The sequence below is a fragment of the Hyla sarda genome, chromosome 1 (assembly GCF_029499605.1).
Source record: "Hyla sarda isolate aHylSar1 chromosome 1, aHylSar1.hap1, whole genome shotgun sequence".
NCBI lineage: Eukaryota > Metazoa > Chordata > Amphibia > Anura > Hylidae > Hyla > Hyla sarda.
In genome coordinates, this window is record NC_079189.1 from 313283502 (window position 1) to 313300154 (window position 16653).

Genomic DNA, 16653 nt, shown 5'->3' on the forward strand with positions numbered 1-16653 from the left:
TTCTATGCCGGCTTGTGATTGGCTGGGGGGTGTGGCCCGGGTGTGGACACGTCAATGACAGGCAGAGCAGGCTGCTGTAGACGTCCAGAAGCACGGTCACCGCATTCATCTCTCACGTCTCCTACCGCAGTCTGCAGCCACCATGTCTCTCCAGTTTGAGCTGTGCCCCGGCCGTATGGTGGGAGGCGATCACCCATGCTTCATCATCGCTGAGATTGGGCAGAATCACCAGGGAGACCTAGAGATCGCCAAGAAGATGATCCGCATGGTTAAGGTAACAGAATGGAGCTCCACTATACTGTGGCAAAGTAAACTATTGGCTATATGATGACGTCATAGGGAGGTATGTGCCCCTGTGCAGCAGGGTGAGGATGAGTGGGCTTTGTGTCCTATGGCATCTGATTGGACTGCCTGGGGCATGGGCTAGTATAGTGCCACCCTGCTTCAGATGGGTTGGCACTGATGATTGGGCATCTCGCCCTCTGTCTTCTACAAGGTAACACATTAAAATGTATTCTTCAGTGTGGGTGTTAGGAGAGGTGGGAGTTGGATTGAAGAGATTGCTGCAAGATTCCTGCCAAAGTGTAGGGGGTGATGGATCAGCCTATATAGAGGAGGCCAAAGTGTAGGGGGTGATGGATCAGTCTATATAGAGGAGGCCAAAGTGTAGGGGTGATGGATCAGTCTATATCTATATAGAGGAGGCCAAAGTGTAGGGGTGATGGATCAGTCTATATCTATATAGAGGAGGCCAAAGTGTAGGGGGTGATGGATCAGCCTATATAGAGGAGGCCAAAGTGTAGGGGGTGATGGATCAGCCTATATAGAGGAGGCCAAAGTGTAGGGGGTGATGGATCAGTCTATATAGAGGAGGCCAAAGTGTAGGGGTGATGGATCAGTCTATATCTATATAGAGGAGGCCAAAGTGTAGGGGTGATGGATCAGCCTATATAGAGGAGGCCAAAGTGTAGGGGTGATGGATCAGTCTATATCTATATAGAGGAGGCCAAAGTGTAGGGGTGATGGATCAGCCTATATAGAGGAGGCCAAAGTGTAGGGGTGATGGATCAGTCTATATCTATATAGAGGAGGCCAAAGTGTAGGGGGTGATGGATCAGTCTATATCTATATAGAGGAGGCCAAAGTGTAGGGGGTGATGGATCAGTCTATATAGAGGAGGCCAAAGTGTAGGGGTGATGGATCAGTCTATATAGAGGAGGCCAAAGTGTAGGGGGTGATGGATCAGTCTATATAGAGGAGGCCAAAGTGTAGGGGTGATGGGTCAGCCTATATAGAGGAGGCCAAAGTGTAGGGGGTGATGGATCAGCCTATATAGAGGAGGCCAAAGTGTAGGGGGTGATGGATCAGTCTATATATAGGAGGCCAAAGTGTAGGGGGTGATGGATCAGCCTATATAGAGGAGGCCAAAGTGTAGGGGTGATGGATCAGCCTATATAGAGGAGGCCAAAGTGTAGGGGTGATGGATCAGCCTATATAGAGGAGGCCAAAGTGTAGGGGGTGATGGATCAGCCTATATAGAGGAGGCCAAAGTGTAGGGGGTGATGGATCAGTCTATATAGAGGAGGCCAAAGTGTAGGGGGTGATGGATCAGTCTATATAGAGGAGGCCAAAGTGTAGGGGGTGATGGATCAGCCTATATAGAGGAGGCCAAAGTGTAGGGGGTGATGGATCAGTCTATATAGAGGAGGCCAAAGTGTAGGGGGTGATGGATCAGTCTATATAGAGGAGGCCAAAGTGTAGGGGGTGATGGATCGATCAGTCTATATAGAGGAGGCCAAAGTGTAGGGGGTGATGGATCAATCTGCATCTATATAGAGGAGGCCAAAGTGTAGGGGGTGATGGATCAGTCTGCCTCTGTATAGAGGCCAAAGTCCAAACATCAAGGGGGAGAATTATCAATATTGCTGAAAGTTGCTGAGTTGCCAATAGCAACCAATCAAATTGCCCCTACAATTGTTTTGGAAATGGTTCATATTCTTTCTGCAGATGCTGGAATCAAGATTTCATCTGCTGCAGAAATTCTGCCGTGTGCACAGCGCAGCAGAATTCCATTTGAAATCAATGGGACACTGCTGCAGAGGAATTCATCAGACATTCCACCGTGTGAACATATCCTGTAGGCAGACTCTACTAGCAGATTGCAGAAGTGTGTGTGTGTGTGTGTGTATATGTATATATATATATATATATATATATATATATATATATATATATATATATATATATATATATATTACACACGCACAGTGGTCCCTCAACATACAATGGTAATTCGTCCCAAATTAACAATCGTTTGTTGAAACCATCGTATGTTGAGGGATCCGTGCAATGTAAAGAATAGGAAGTTGTACTCACCTGTCCCCGCCGCTCCGGACTCGTCACCACTGCCCTGGATGTCGCCCACCATAGCTGTTGCCGCCGCTCCAGAATGTCTCTGCTGCCTGGGATCGTCGCTCTCACGTCGTTGTCATCACGTCACTATGCACGCCGCTTCTATTGCATGATGGGACGGCGTGCACGGCGACGTGATGATGACGATGATGGAGAGTGCCGGCGATGGAGGGGATCCCGAAGAGGACGCTCCGGAGCCCCGAGGACAGGTAGGAGACCATCACCAGAGCACATGGGGCACCGTAAACGGCTATCCGGTGGTAGCTGAAGCAGTCTGCGCTGCCGGATATCATATCCGTTTATGCGATGGTCCCGACATACAAAAGCATCGTATGTTGATGCTGCCTTCAACATGCGATGATATATATATAGTCACACACTTCTATATGTGTGAAGATTTAACTTTGACAACTTGTTCTTAGCTTTAATGGATCCTGTCCAATGCTGGGAATGGTGAAAAGTATAACTTGTCATACTGAGTTTCTGTATCAAAAGGTAGTATGTTTGCTGCTGCCGCTCTCTAGAGGGGAGCAGTGGTTGGACCGGGATGTCAACTATATACAAGTGATAGCTGTCACGCCCCCTCCCGTAGGCTTGCATTGCAGGGCGGAGGCGTGATGTCACATGGGGCGGAGGCGTGACATCACACACTGCCCACCCTGTAGTCGCCGGTAATCAGTCCCGGACTGATTACAAACGGGGTGCCGCGTGCATGATCCCGGGGGTCCCCAGCGGCGGGACTCCCGCGATCAGGCATCTTATCCCCTATCCTTTGGATAGGGGATAAGATGTTTAAGCAACGGAGAACCCCTTTAAAGGGTTACTCCGCTCCCCAGCGTCTGCAAAATTCCACCTCACACCGGAACATTGAGTTTCTGTACGCTGTGTGCGGGCTTCCGTGTTCAGGCCGGCCCCCTCGTGACGTCACAGCCTTCCCCATCAATGAATGTCTGTGGGAAGGGCCGTCACGCCCCCTCCCATAGACTTTTATTGAGGGGGCGGGAAGTGACGTCACATGACGGGGCGTGACGTAACAAGGGGGCAGGCGTGAACACTGAAGCCTGCACACAGTGTTCAGGAACTCAATGTTCCAGATGCTGGGGAGCGGAGTAACCCTTTAACACCTTAAGGACTGAGCCCTTTTTCACCTTAAGGACTCGGCCATTTTTTGCAATTCTGACCACTGTCACTTTAAACATTAATAACTCTGGAATGCTTTTAGTTATCATTCTGATTCCGAGATTGTTTTTTCGTGACATATTCTACTTTAACATAGTGGTAAAATTTTGTGGTAACTTGCATCCTTTCTTGGGGAAAAATCCCAAAATTTGAAAAATTGGCATTTTTCTAACTTTGAAGCTCTCTGCTTGTAAGGAAAATGGATATTCCAAATAATTTTTTTTAATTCACATTTCCAATATGTCTACTTTATGTTTGCATCATAAAATTGACGTGTTTTTACTTTTGGAAGACACCAGAGGGCTTCAAAGTTCAACAGCAATTTTCCAATTTTTCACAAAATTTTGAAACTCCCTTTTTTTTCAAGGACCAGTTCAGGTTTGAAGTGGATTTGAAGGGTCTTCATATGAGAAATACCCCATAAATTACCCCATTTAAAAAAACTGCACCCCCCAAAGTATTCAAAATGACATTCAGTCAGCGTTTTAACCCTTTAGGTGTTTCACAGGAATAGCAGCAAAGTGAAGGAGAAAATTCACAATCTTCATTTTTTACACTCGCATGTTTTTGTAGACCCAATTTTTGAATTTTTGCAAGTGGTAAAAAGGAGAAAATTTTTACTTGTATTTGAAACCCAATTTCTCTCGAGTAAGCACATACCTCATATGTCTGTTAATTGTTCAGCGGGCGCAGTAGAGGGCTCAGAAGGGAAGGAGCGACAAATGGTTTTTGGGGGGCATGTCACCTTTAGGAAGCCCCTATGGTGCCAGGACAGCAAAAAAAAAAAAAAAAAAACACATGGCATACCATTTTGGAAACTAGACCCCTCGGGGAACGTAACAAGGGGTTAAGTGAACCTTAATACCCCACAGGTGTTTCACGACTTTTGCATATGTAAAAAAAAAATAAAATAAATGTTTTACCTAAAATGCCTTTTTTCCCAAAAATTTTACAAATTTTGGGGGATATTTTCTGCTTTTACCCTTTTAAAAAATGTAACACAATTTCTCCCGAGTACGGCGATACCCCATATGTGTCCCTAAACTGTTGCCTTGAAATACGACAGGGCTCCAAAGTGAGAGCGCCATGCGCATTTGAGGCCCAAATTAGGGATTGCATAGGGGTATTCTACGCCAGTGATTCCCAAACAGGGTGCCTCCAGCTGTTGTAAAACTCCCAGCATGCCTGGACAGTCAGTGGCTATCTGGTAATACTGGGAGTAGTTGTTTTGCAACAGCTGGAGGCTCCGTTTTGGAAACCGTGGCGTACCAGACGTTTTTCATTTTTATTGGGGAGGGGAGGGGGGCTGTGTAGGGGTATGTGTATATGTAGTGTTTTTTACTTTTAATTTTATTTTTTGTTAGTGTAGTGTTTTTAGGGTACAGTCACACGGGCGGGGGTTCACAGTAGTTTCTCGCTGGCAGTTTGAGCTGCGGCAGAAAATTTGCCGCAGTTCAAACTTGCAGCCGGATACTTACTGTAAACCTCCGCCCATGTGAGTGTACCCTGTACGTTCACATTGGGGGGGGGGGGGGGCATCCAGCTATTGCAAAACTACAACTCCCAGCATGTACGGTCTATCAGTGCATGCTGGGAGTTGTAGTTTTGCAACAGCTGGAGGAACACTGGATGTGAAACACCGAGTTTGGTAACAAACTCAGTGTTTTGCAACCAGTGTGCCTTCAGCTGTTGCAAAAGCTACAACACCCAGCATGTACGGACAGCGGAAGGGCATGCTGGGTCTTGTAGTTATGCAACAGCTGGAGGCATACTACTTTGGCTGGGGATGCTGGGGATTGTAGTTATGCAACAGCTGGAGACACACTGGTTTGCTACTTAACTCAGTGTGCCTTCAGCTGTTGCAAAACTACAACTCTCAGCAGTCACTGACAGCCAACGGGCATGCTGGGAGTTGTAGTTATGCAACCAGCAGATGCACCACTACAACTCCCAGCATGCACTTTAGCTGTTTGTGCAAGCTGGGAGTTGTAGTTACACAACAGCTGAAGGTACACTTTTCCATAGAAAAATATGCCTCCAGCTGTTGCAAAACTATAAGTCCCAGCATGCCCATAAGGGCATGCTGGGAGTTGTGGGGGTCTGCCTCCTGCTGTTGCATAACTATAGCTCCCAGCATGCCCTTTTTGCATGCTGGGAGCTGTTGCTAAGCAACAGCAGGAGGCTGTCACTCCCCTCCAACGATCCACGCCGCGCAGGTCAGTCCCCCGTCAGAGACGGCCCCGAACAGCCTGTAATTCCGGGTCACTGGAGACCCGATTGACCCGGAATCTGCCGCAGATCGCTGGACTGAATTGTCCAGCGATCTGTGGCCATCGCCGACATGGGGCGACATGCCGCGATGCCTGCTGAATGATTTCAGCAGGCATCGGGCACCTGCTCCCCTCCAGCTAGCGGCAGGGGGGGGGCGGGATTTGACAGGACATACTCAAATGTCCTGAGTCCTTAAGGACTCAGAAAAGGGGCCGTTTGAGTACATCCTGCGTCCTTAAGGGGTTAAAGAGGCATTGTCAATTTGAAAAACTTTTTTTTTATATTTTGTAGTACTACTGATGATGACTTTTTTTAAATATACATTTATTTTAAAAAAAAGTCAATATTACTAGAAAATCTAAAATGAAAATAGCCGCCTCAAGGGGTCATCTGTCTTTATGCCGACAGACTACTCTGTATTTTGCAGCATACTGTATACCGGCCATAAAGTGTGTTGGTATCCAGTATAGGAGATCACCATTGCACCACTACAGCCTTCAGCTGTTCCTAAACTACAACTCCCATGATTAATAGAAAACGAGAAAAAAACAACAAGAGGTGCGCCCCTAGTGAGGACCGTTTGATGATAATGAAGGTGTAACGAAAAGATGGGTTCTTACCCCTAGGTGTTGCGCTTAGAACACAACACCTATAGTAGCGTGGAAATCAAGGGAAACCGCTGCCACGAGGAATCACCCGGTTTGACATCCGTCAGTCCGGTAGTAAGCAATGGGAAGAAATACGTGGATAGATTCCTCTTAAGAAGGCGCTGGTACCCAAGGATGGAGATAAACTTCTTTATTGGCTCAATAAAGAAGTTTATCTCCATCCTTGGGTACCAGCGCCTTCTTAAGAGGAATCTATCCACGTATTTCTTCCCACAACTCCCATGATGGGAGTTGTAGTTTTAAAACAGCTGGGGGTACAATCTTTGTAAAACTCTGTTTTAGAGCTGTATATTCTCTAGCTGTGTGCCTCCAGCTCTTGCAAAACTACAGACAAAGGATGTGTAGGCATGCTGGGAGTTGCAACACTGCTCTAACACTGTGCTTAATAAACACTGCAGCTAAAGCTGTTGCAATGCAAAACTACAACTCTCACCATGTTTGAACAGCCAAAGCTTTCTCTGACTCATGAATGACAAAGAAGCTGATCAGACATTCAGGAGTCTGAAAGCTGAATGACACACATAGTGACAGCTATGTTGACTAGCATCCTGCTTTACTAGAAACAGATAGAAAATGTATACATTAAAAACTACTGTGCAGTGATTTGCAGACTGCCCAGAGAAGAAAGGGTTACAGAGTACAGTGATTTGAAGACAGCCAGGCTGCTTCCAGATAAGTCATCCACAGTGAGAGTAATGGACATGCCCCCTCAGAAGGAAAGAGCACAAAGTGAGCAATATATAAATGCTATTTGTTAGGGATATATAGGTCCTAGACACATAAAATATGTACATGATCAAGACTAGATACTGAGTAACGTCACTTTTTTTCTTCTTCACTATGACAGGTACGCTTGCTTTAACTGTTCATAAGTCACTTAGAGATAGGAAGGCCTAGATTAAAAAAAAAAATGGGAAGGTGGGAATCTGCTTTATAGAGCTTCATAAAAAAACATCTGGGAATTTTTGTAAATGCTCTACTCTCACCTGAAGTTAAGCAAATACTGGAATACAATTCAAATACTGAGAATGCAATATTTAAAGGGGAACCTTGGTACTTAAATGGGCACTGTCAGATACAAAAACGTTTGATATGTTGTAAAGCATGTATAACCAATAGGTTTTGCAATTGCTTTCATTTAGAAAAATTTCAGTATTTCATACAGAAAAAGCCAATCAGACAATTGCCCCCCCCCCCCCCCCGCCTGCTTGGACACATACTAGTCCTGCTGTGTCCGTGCATCATCACCTATGTCATGGACACACTTCCTTGATTGACAGTTGTGAGCGCAGGGCTCACAGCTAGAGGAAAAATCCTCCCACTGTCAGCTTGTGTCCCTCTACTGTCAGTGAGGACAAGCTGGGAGTTGTAGTTTTGCTAATGCTAGGGGAGATGTGAGCAGACAGCATACTGAGGGAGGGGGCGGAGACCTGCACAGTGAGGCCACGCCCCCTCCCTTTGAGAGGAGTTCAGACTAGTGAGCTAAATTAAAAGTGTAATAGAAAATTATAAAGGTGCTAGACACCTAAAAATTAGACGAACATGGTCAGGATTAGGAACTGAGTGATATTTAAAAAAAAAATGTTTTTTAGTTGGATCTGACGGATACGCTTTAACATTTATCCCCTATCCACAGGATCCCACTGCAGGGACCTCCGCAATCTCCTCTGTGCACAGAGCAGTGTCCAACACGCCCCTCCATGCATCTCTATGGGAGAGCTGGAGATACAGAGCTTGTGTATCTCTGGCTCTCCTATAGAGATGCATAGAAGGGGGCATGTCGACCATGCTTCATAAGGTGGTCGTCACAGCTCCATGCATGGGGAGAGCCGGGGCGCCAGACAGAAGCTCGTAGAGGGTCCCAGGGGTTGTACCCTCATGTTTAGACACTTATCCCCTATCCTGTGGATAGGGGATTAGTTGTTAAAAGGGTATGTCCCTGGAAAACTAAATTATTATTATTATTATTTTTATTTATTTTTTTAAATCAACTGGTGCCAGAAAGTTAAACAGACTTGTAAATTACTTCTATTTAAAAATCTTAATCCTTCCAGTACTTATCAGCTGCTGTATACTACAGAGGAAGTTATTTTCTTTTTGAATTTTCTTTCTGTCTGACCACAGTGCTCTCTGCTGACACTTCTGTCCATTTTAGGAACTGTCCGGAACAGGATAGGTTTGCTATGGGGATTTGCTTCTAAACTGGGTGGTTCCCGAGACAGGTGTCATCAGAGAGCACTTAGACAGAAAAGAACAACTCAACTTCATCTGCTCACAAGTACTGAAAGGATTAAGATTTTTTAATAGAAGTAATTTACAAATCTGTTTAACTTTCTGGAGCCAGTTGATAAATAAAAATAAAAAAGTTTTTTCCTGGATAACCCCTTTAATTGACATTTATCCATCTAATTCCTATTAATGGTCTCTTCCAACATGTATACTGTGCGGTGTATGTCCATATAATACTAAATATAGAGCAGCCGGCTTTTCCATTGAAGATTGTAATAATATACTAAAGGGGTCCCTGGGGACTTCTCTCTGCCCCCTGGCCCTGATAAATGTCTTACTATCTGGGTATAGGTGGAAATCTTTTAATCAGGGGTGATGGGGTAGGGAGAAGTCACCAGGCAGCCTGAAAGTGGTCTTGGGCTCCCAGTAAACCCTTTTTTATATTTTAGAACACCAAGAAAGGGGGCTCTACCCTAGACTAGGTAGTGACATAAATGTTTTCCTGTTTAAAATGTGGGTGCATTTTTGGTGTGAAAAATATAGAATATTGAGTGTACATGCAGTAAGAATTACATAATGTACTTAAAGGGGTACTCTGGTGAAAGTTTTTTTTTTTTTTTTTTTTTTTTTTTTTTTTTTTTTTAATTCATCTGGTGTCAGAAAGTTATACAGATTTGTAATAGCGATCGACCGATATCGTTTTTTTTTTTTTTTAGGGCCGATACCGATAATCGGTGGAGGTTAGTGCCGATAACTTATACCGATATTCGGGTATAAGTTATCGCCTATTTATCCCCCCGCGACACCGCTGCAGATCATTGATTTAAAGCGGGCGCTTTAAATCAATTCACTGCAGTGGCTTTTGCGGTGCCATAGGCCGCCGCCGCCACCCGCTTCTCTCCCCCTGCCTGTCCGGGGGTCCTGAGACCTATCACCGTCACCGCTCCCTCCCCCCCACTGCCGCACCCGACCCGCCGCACCCGCGATCAACCCCCGACCCGCCACACCGGCCCCATTGCCTCCCCCATCCCCAGTTTTATAATTACCTGTTCCCGGGGTCCACTCCACATCTGGCTCCGGTGGCGTCTTCCTGAGCTGTCACTGTGCGCACTGACGGTGACGTCACGTTGCTCACGTCACTTGTCATTGCGCACAGCATAACGCAGGACGCAGCAGGAGCAAGAAGTAGCGTGGACCCTGGGAACAGGTAATTATAAAACTGGGGATGGGGGAGGCAATGGGGCCAGTGCTGTGCGGTGGGGGCGGTGTGGGGGGCGGGGCATTATCGGCTTATCGGCAAGGTAATTACCAATAATGCCCAAAATTGTGATTATCAGCCGATAATATCGGCCATACCGATAATCGGTCGATCCCTAATTTGTAAGTTACTTCTATTTAAAAATCTCAATCCTTCCAGTACTTATCAGCTGCTGTATGCTCCACAGGAAGTTGAGTTGTTCTTTTCTGTCTGACACCTCTGTCCATGTGCTCTCTATTGACACCTCTGTCCATGTCAGGAACTGTCCAGAGTAGAAGCAAATCCCCATAGCAAACCTATCCTGCTCTGGACAGTTCCTGACATGGACAGAGGTGTCAGCAGAGAGCACTGTTGTCAGACTGAAAAGAATTTCTGAAAGAAATACAACTTCCTCTGTAGTATACAGCAGCTGATAAGTACTGGAAGGATTAAGATTCCTCTAAAATAAATGTGACGAAAAATAAAAACAGTAAAAACAAGTCAATTACCGGTACTTTTATACAAACAGATAATAACCAACCTGTACCCTGAAACAAGTGGGCTGCATCCTATCACTGCTGCTCAGCAAAATGGGAACACTCTGAATAACTGTATTATTTTGCCAATTTTTTTTATTTCTTATTTTTTTTACTTTTTCTTTCTTGGCCTGTAGCCTTACAAAGTAAGGATGTCCTGTTGTGTTATGAAACCATCTGTAATTAATTTTATGCAGACGCTCAAAATCCTGCTTACTGAGTGGGTGTAGCACAGTCAGCATGTAAATGCATGATCTAATGAAGTGGCTATGGAGAAGGCATATGAGGGCAAATATGGGACTTTATTAATTTGATGGACCCGTCACTTAAAGGGTAGCTCCCACCATCACTTTCTTTCTTTTTTTCTGTCCCTGCCTATTACCCATCTATCCCTAACCCCTCCCTGCCTTTAATTTTTTTTTTTTTTACATATTAAAAATGCCTTTTTGTCTGCCTGGTAGTGTGCCCCCCCCCCCCCCCCCCCCCGGCAAAAGAACAGTGACAGCAACCCCCCCAGCTCCGCCCCCCCCCCCCCCTTAGTTCACCTATTCAGTGTCCCTCCAGCTGTTTCCCCACTACAACTCCCAGCTTGCCCTGACATCTATTGGCTGTCAGGGCATGGTGGGAGTTGTAGTGGGGAAACTGGAGGCATGCTGTATAGGTGAACATGCAACCCCCCCCCCCCCCCTCATATAATACTTTACCTTGTCCCCGGGAGCCTGCGCGCATCCACTTCCTTCAAAGCGCTCGCTCCCGCCTGTCTGACAGGCGGGAGCAAGCACCACAGTGACTGAATTTCGACTCATTGCCAGGCTTAAATGAGTCGAAATTCGGCCACTAGGAGGGTGACCCCTAGTGGGCGAATTTAAAAGTGATTTTAAACTGGTATAAAATCACTTTTTTTAATTAAAGTATATTAGAGATATGTTGTAGTACCTAAGTACTACAACATATCATTTTTTTTATTTCATGACAGTGCCCATTTAATACTATGCTCTATTGATTGTGTCCTAAGGGTTAATAAAACATGCAACATGTGTTCAACTTTACCAGTATTGTGTCCCCTTACTTCCCCCAAATTGGAATAACAAGCCATCAAAAAGGCCCATCAACCCCAAACCTAAATAAGTAGGGGCCACAATAAGGCGATGCAAATAATGTATTTATTTTAAATAGTAAAATTAAACAAAACCTATATACATCTGGTATAGTTGTAATTGTAGAATCAAGTTACCAATTTTACCACATGGTGAACTTTATCCCCTTAAGGACACAGTCCATTTTGGCCTTAACCTCCCTGGCGGTATGATTCTGTCTGGAAATTTGTACCAAAAGCGGTACAATTTTTTTAACTGAATTTCACATCTCCCCTGTCACATTCCCCCCTCTCCCTTGTCACATTCTCCCTCCTCCTTGTCACATTCTCCCCCCTCCTTGTCACATTCATACCCCCCCCCCCCCCCTTGTCACCTTGTCTTGTCCTGCAGCAGGATACACTGGGTTTGCCGGCAGATTTCAAACCTAGTGTATTTGCTGCAGAACAAGCCCTTTCCCCTTCAGCCAATCACAGGCTTTACACCACTGCGGCCTGTGATTGGCTGAAAAGTGAAAGGTCCTAGAAGATGAATAGTGAAGAGAGGACACCCCGGACCGCATGGAGGGGAACGGCATCTGCAGGGACCGGGACTAGGTGAGCAAAAGGTTTTTTTATTTTACTACTTCTTCCTTTTACACTTAGCTCCGTGTTTTTCTAACAGGGGGCCTCCAGCTGTTGTGAAACTACTACTCCCAGCATGCCCGGACAGCCTTTGGCTGTTCGGGCATGCTGAGAGTTGTAGTTTTGCAACAGCTGGAGGCCCCCTGGTAGGGAAACACTGACTTTTAGTATTTTTCTTTACCTGCTCTGGCCGGCCCCCGCCACGGGAGCCGACCAGAGCAGATAATCGCATGTTTTCCCAGGGGCTGCATCGCTATATCGCATTGCTTTTGCGATATATCGTGCAGCCCGGCCGGGAACTCTGCAATTCTACCCCGAGCGTGACTCGGGGTTACCGATCCTGGCAGGGAAAATTAACCCAGAGTCACGCTCGAGAATACCGCTCAGGAGGTTAAAGTGGTACTCTGCTGTAAACATCTTATCCCCTAGCACCCCTGTCATTCAGTGCACGGAGCGAACTCCGCTCTGTGCTCCAAGACTGGCAATGCCAGCCGCCACGCCCTGTCCATTCACATCTATGGGAGGAGGTGTTCCCTGCGATCTAACATCTTATGCCCTATCCTTTGGCCAATTTTATTTTTGCTTTTTTTTTTTTTTCACCTCCTCTCCTTCTAAAAATCATAACTTTTTTTTTTAAATATTTTTATCCACAGGCAATTTCATTTTTGCATTTTTATTTTTTTCCCTCACCTTCTAAGACCCATAACTTTTTTCCATGTACAGATCCATATGAGGGCTTGTTTTTTGTGTGACCAATTATACTTTGTAATGACATCACTCATTTTACCATGAAATGTACGGCAAACCCTAAAAAATTATCATTTGTGTGAGGAAATTTTAAACTGAAATCTTGCAAATTTTGGAGGGTTTTATTGTCACACTGTACACTTTACGGTAAAAATGACGACATGTTTACTTTATTCTGTGGGTCAATACGATTAAAATGATACCCATGATTACATACTTTTCTATTATTTTACTGCTTTTAAAAAAACTTAAACATTTTTTTTTTTCACATCAGTATGTTAAAAATTTCCCTATATTGGCCCCCTACAACTTTCTCATTGTTTCCATATACGGGACTGTATAAGGGCTTATTATTAATAATAATAATAATAATAATAATATAATATTGTGTGTGTATGTATGTGTGTATATATATATATATTATACACACCGTATTTATCGGGGCATACCACGCACCCTCATTTTACCAAGGATATTTTGGTAAAAAAAAGTTTTTTACCCAAATATCCATGGTAAAATGAGGGTGCGTGTGTGCGCGTGTATATCCCGATCTACCCCCAGGAAAGGCAGGGGGAGAGAGGCCGTCGCTGCCCGCTTCTCTCCCCCTGCCTTTCCTGGGGTCTAGAGCGCTGCTGTCGGCCCTTCTCACCCCCTGGATAGCCAGGGGGAGAGAAGCGGCGCCGACAGCCAGGGGGAGAGAAGGGGCAGCGGCACCCATTGCCGGCTCCGCTGCCCCGTTGCCTCCCCCCATCCGTCGTTGCTATGCACGGCGCATAGCAACGATGCCGGGGACGCACGCCGGAGGCCTGCAGCAGCGCAGACCCGACTCAGGTAATTATGCCACCGGGGATGGGGGGAGGCAACGGGGCAGCGGCGCCGGCAATGGGTGCCGCTGCCCCTTCTCTCCCCCTGGCTATTGACGCCGGCACCGATAGTCAGGGGGACAGAACGGGCAGCGGCGCCGATAGCCAGGGGGTGAGAAGGGCCGACAGCAGCGCTCTAGACCCCAGGAAAGGCAGGGGGAGAGAAGCGGGCAGCGACGGCCTCTCTCCCCCTGCCTTTCCTGGGGGTGTATCGGCGTATAACACGCACACATACTTTAGGCTAAAAATTTTTGCCTAAAAAGTGCGTGTTATACGCCGATAAATACGGTGTATGTATATATATATATATATATATATATATATATATATAAAAAATTTTGTGCCATGATCTGTTTTTTGTACACCTTTTGCGTATATGTGAGTATTCAATCATATTCTATTATTTTCTTTTGGAATGGGATGTGACCAAAACACTACAATTTTGGACCTTCTTTATTTAATTTTTTTTTTTTAACTTTATGCTGTTCACCGCACGGGATTATTAACCTATTTTGATAGTTCGAACATTTAGGTACACGGCAATACCAAATATGTTTTATTTATTTAAAAATTTTTACGCTTTTTGAGGGTAAAATCTGGAAAAAGGCTTACATTTTTATTGGGGAGAGGATTTTTCACTTTGAAGGCGTAAATGTACTTCCTGGTGCGTTAAGTCCCATCACATTAGGACATACATTTACATCCATTGTCCTTAAGGTCCCACAAAGTTGTACAGATATATATATATATATATATATATATATATATATATATATATATATATATATATATATATATATATAATTTGTACAGCGTATATTTCCAATTTTACCCTACACGTTTTAGGTATATGGTAAAAAGAAGGGTTCCAGTAAATAGGCATTTTATTCAGGGAAAACGTTATGGCTGTTTATAAGGTGAGGAGAAAAAAATTAAGTGAGAACCAAAAATGGAAAGGAATAAAGAGGACATTTAGTTATAGTTATAAAAATGAAATTATTTTTTAGTAGTATTTCACCACATTTCAGTCCACATGGCACCAAAGGACATTTTGTGCTAGAGTTTATTCTATGTTTAGTGCTAGTATGTAGTTTTCAGTAGTATGCATTTTGAGAATGAATACCCAGGTAGCACCAAGATTTAGGGCCTTCATATCAGAATAAAGTTGTTCTCATGTGGGTAATAATATGTTGGAAAAAAATTAGCGGAAAACAAATCTAGTTCTCAAGACTAATGTGATATTTTGGACAAGTAATTTAGATAAAGGAATATGTTAAAACTGAAGGGTCCATGCACACTATTGAGAATTCGCTGATCTCAAACGGATTCTGCAGCTCTGTGCTCCCTATGAAAGCTCCGACGCGGATCCAGATTGCGCCGAAAGAATGAACATACTTAATTTTTATTTTTGCAGAATTTGCCCTGAAAAGCCCATTAGTCAATAGGACTTTAACTAACAGTCGGAGAACTCCAGTAAAAAGCCTTTTTAATCCCTTATGCTCGGGCTGCTGTAATAAAAATAATCATTAACTTACCTTCCACCACTCTGCTGGTGCCACAGCTAACACTGCGCCTCAGCTAATTGTGGGCTACAGTGATGTTGCTCCTCGGCCTGTAATACACTCAGCGGCACTGCCGCAGTATTACGTGTTGGGCACCAAAAGCTTGAAGAAGATCGGGGCCAGAGGACAGAATGACTATATCAGAAGCATCGAGGAGCAGCAGCAGAAGGTAAGTTAAGGCTCAGTATTTTTATTCCAACAGCCCAGGCATTAGACCTAAAAAAAAAAAACTTGTTCACTGGAGTTCTCCTTTAATTTATTCATGAAATTAACCCCCCAATTCCAGGCAGTGCATATCCCCTGATGGAATTCATCGAGGATACTCCTTTTAGCTTCGCCTACATGGCATGTTTGGCCATTACCTTTTATAACCTTTGTATTGCTTTGTAGTTTATTCTCTCCTTGCTGCAATGAAATGACTTTCTTGAGAGCTTGTGTCGGCTTGAGATTGGGCACAGCAGACAACCTGGAGCTGCAGTAGATATTTCTTCACAATCAACAGCAAACGTGCGCACTTGGTTGGAGTGCATGTACAGTCATGGACGTAAATGTTGGCACCCCTGAAATCATGAAATTCATTTTGAACAAATAAAGTATTTCTCACAGAAAAGGATTGCAGTAACACATTTTGCTATACACATGTTTATTCCTAGAGATGAGCGACGTTACAGTGATTCGATTCGTCACAAACTTCTCAGCTCGGCAGTTGCTGACTTTAGCCTGTTTTCCCAGAAGGATTTTGGCTTGCTCAAGTTCATTTTGGCAAAATGTAGTCTTTCTTTTTATGCCTGTGTCAGCAGTGGGGTCCTCCTTGGTCGCATGCCATAGTGTTTAATTTCATTTAAATGTTGATGGATAGTTTGCGCTGACACTGATGCTCCCTGAGCCTGCAGGACAGCTTGAATATCTTTGGAACTTGTTTGGGGCTGCTTTATCCACCATCCGGACTATCCTGTGTTGACACCTTTCATCAATTTTTTTTTTTCTCTTCTGTCCACGCCCAGTTCGATCAGCTACAGTGCCATTGGTGGCAAACTTCTTGATGTTGCGTACTGTGGACAAAGGCAAATATAGGTTTCTGGAGATGGACTTATTATAACCTTGAGATTGTTGATCTTCTTCCACAATTTTGATTCTCAAGTCCTCTTCTCCTCTTTCTGTTGCCCGTGCTTAGTGTGTGGAGAGTAGGGTGACCTGTCTGCACACAAGATTATGAGACAATCCTGTGAAGA

General features: G+C 44.6%; 1 protein-coding gene across 1 annotated transcript in view; it reads left to right on the forward strand.

The window, feature by feature from the left end:
• The first annotated feature begins 46 nt into the window (after window positions 1–46).
• Window positions 47–16653, forward strand: part of NANS (N-acetylneuraminate synthase) — a 34961-nt gene continuing 18354 nt past the window's right edge. Inside the window, exon 1 of the mRNA XM_056518278.1 lies at window positions 47–274. Within this exon, the coding sequence (XP_056374253.1) occupies window positions 143–274 (132 nt within the window). The 5' untranslated portion in view covers window positions 47–142. The remainder of the gene's footprint in view (window positions 275–16653) is intronic.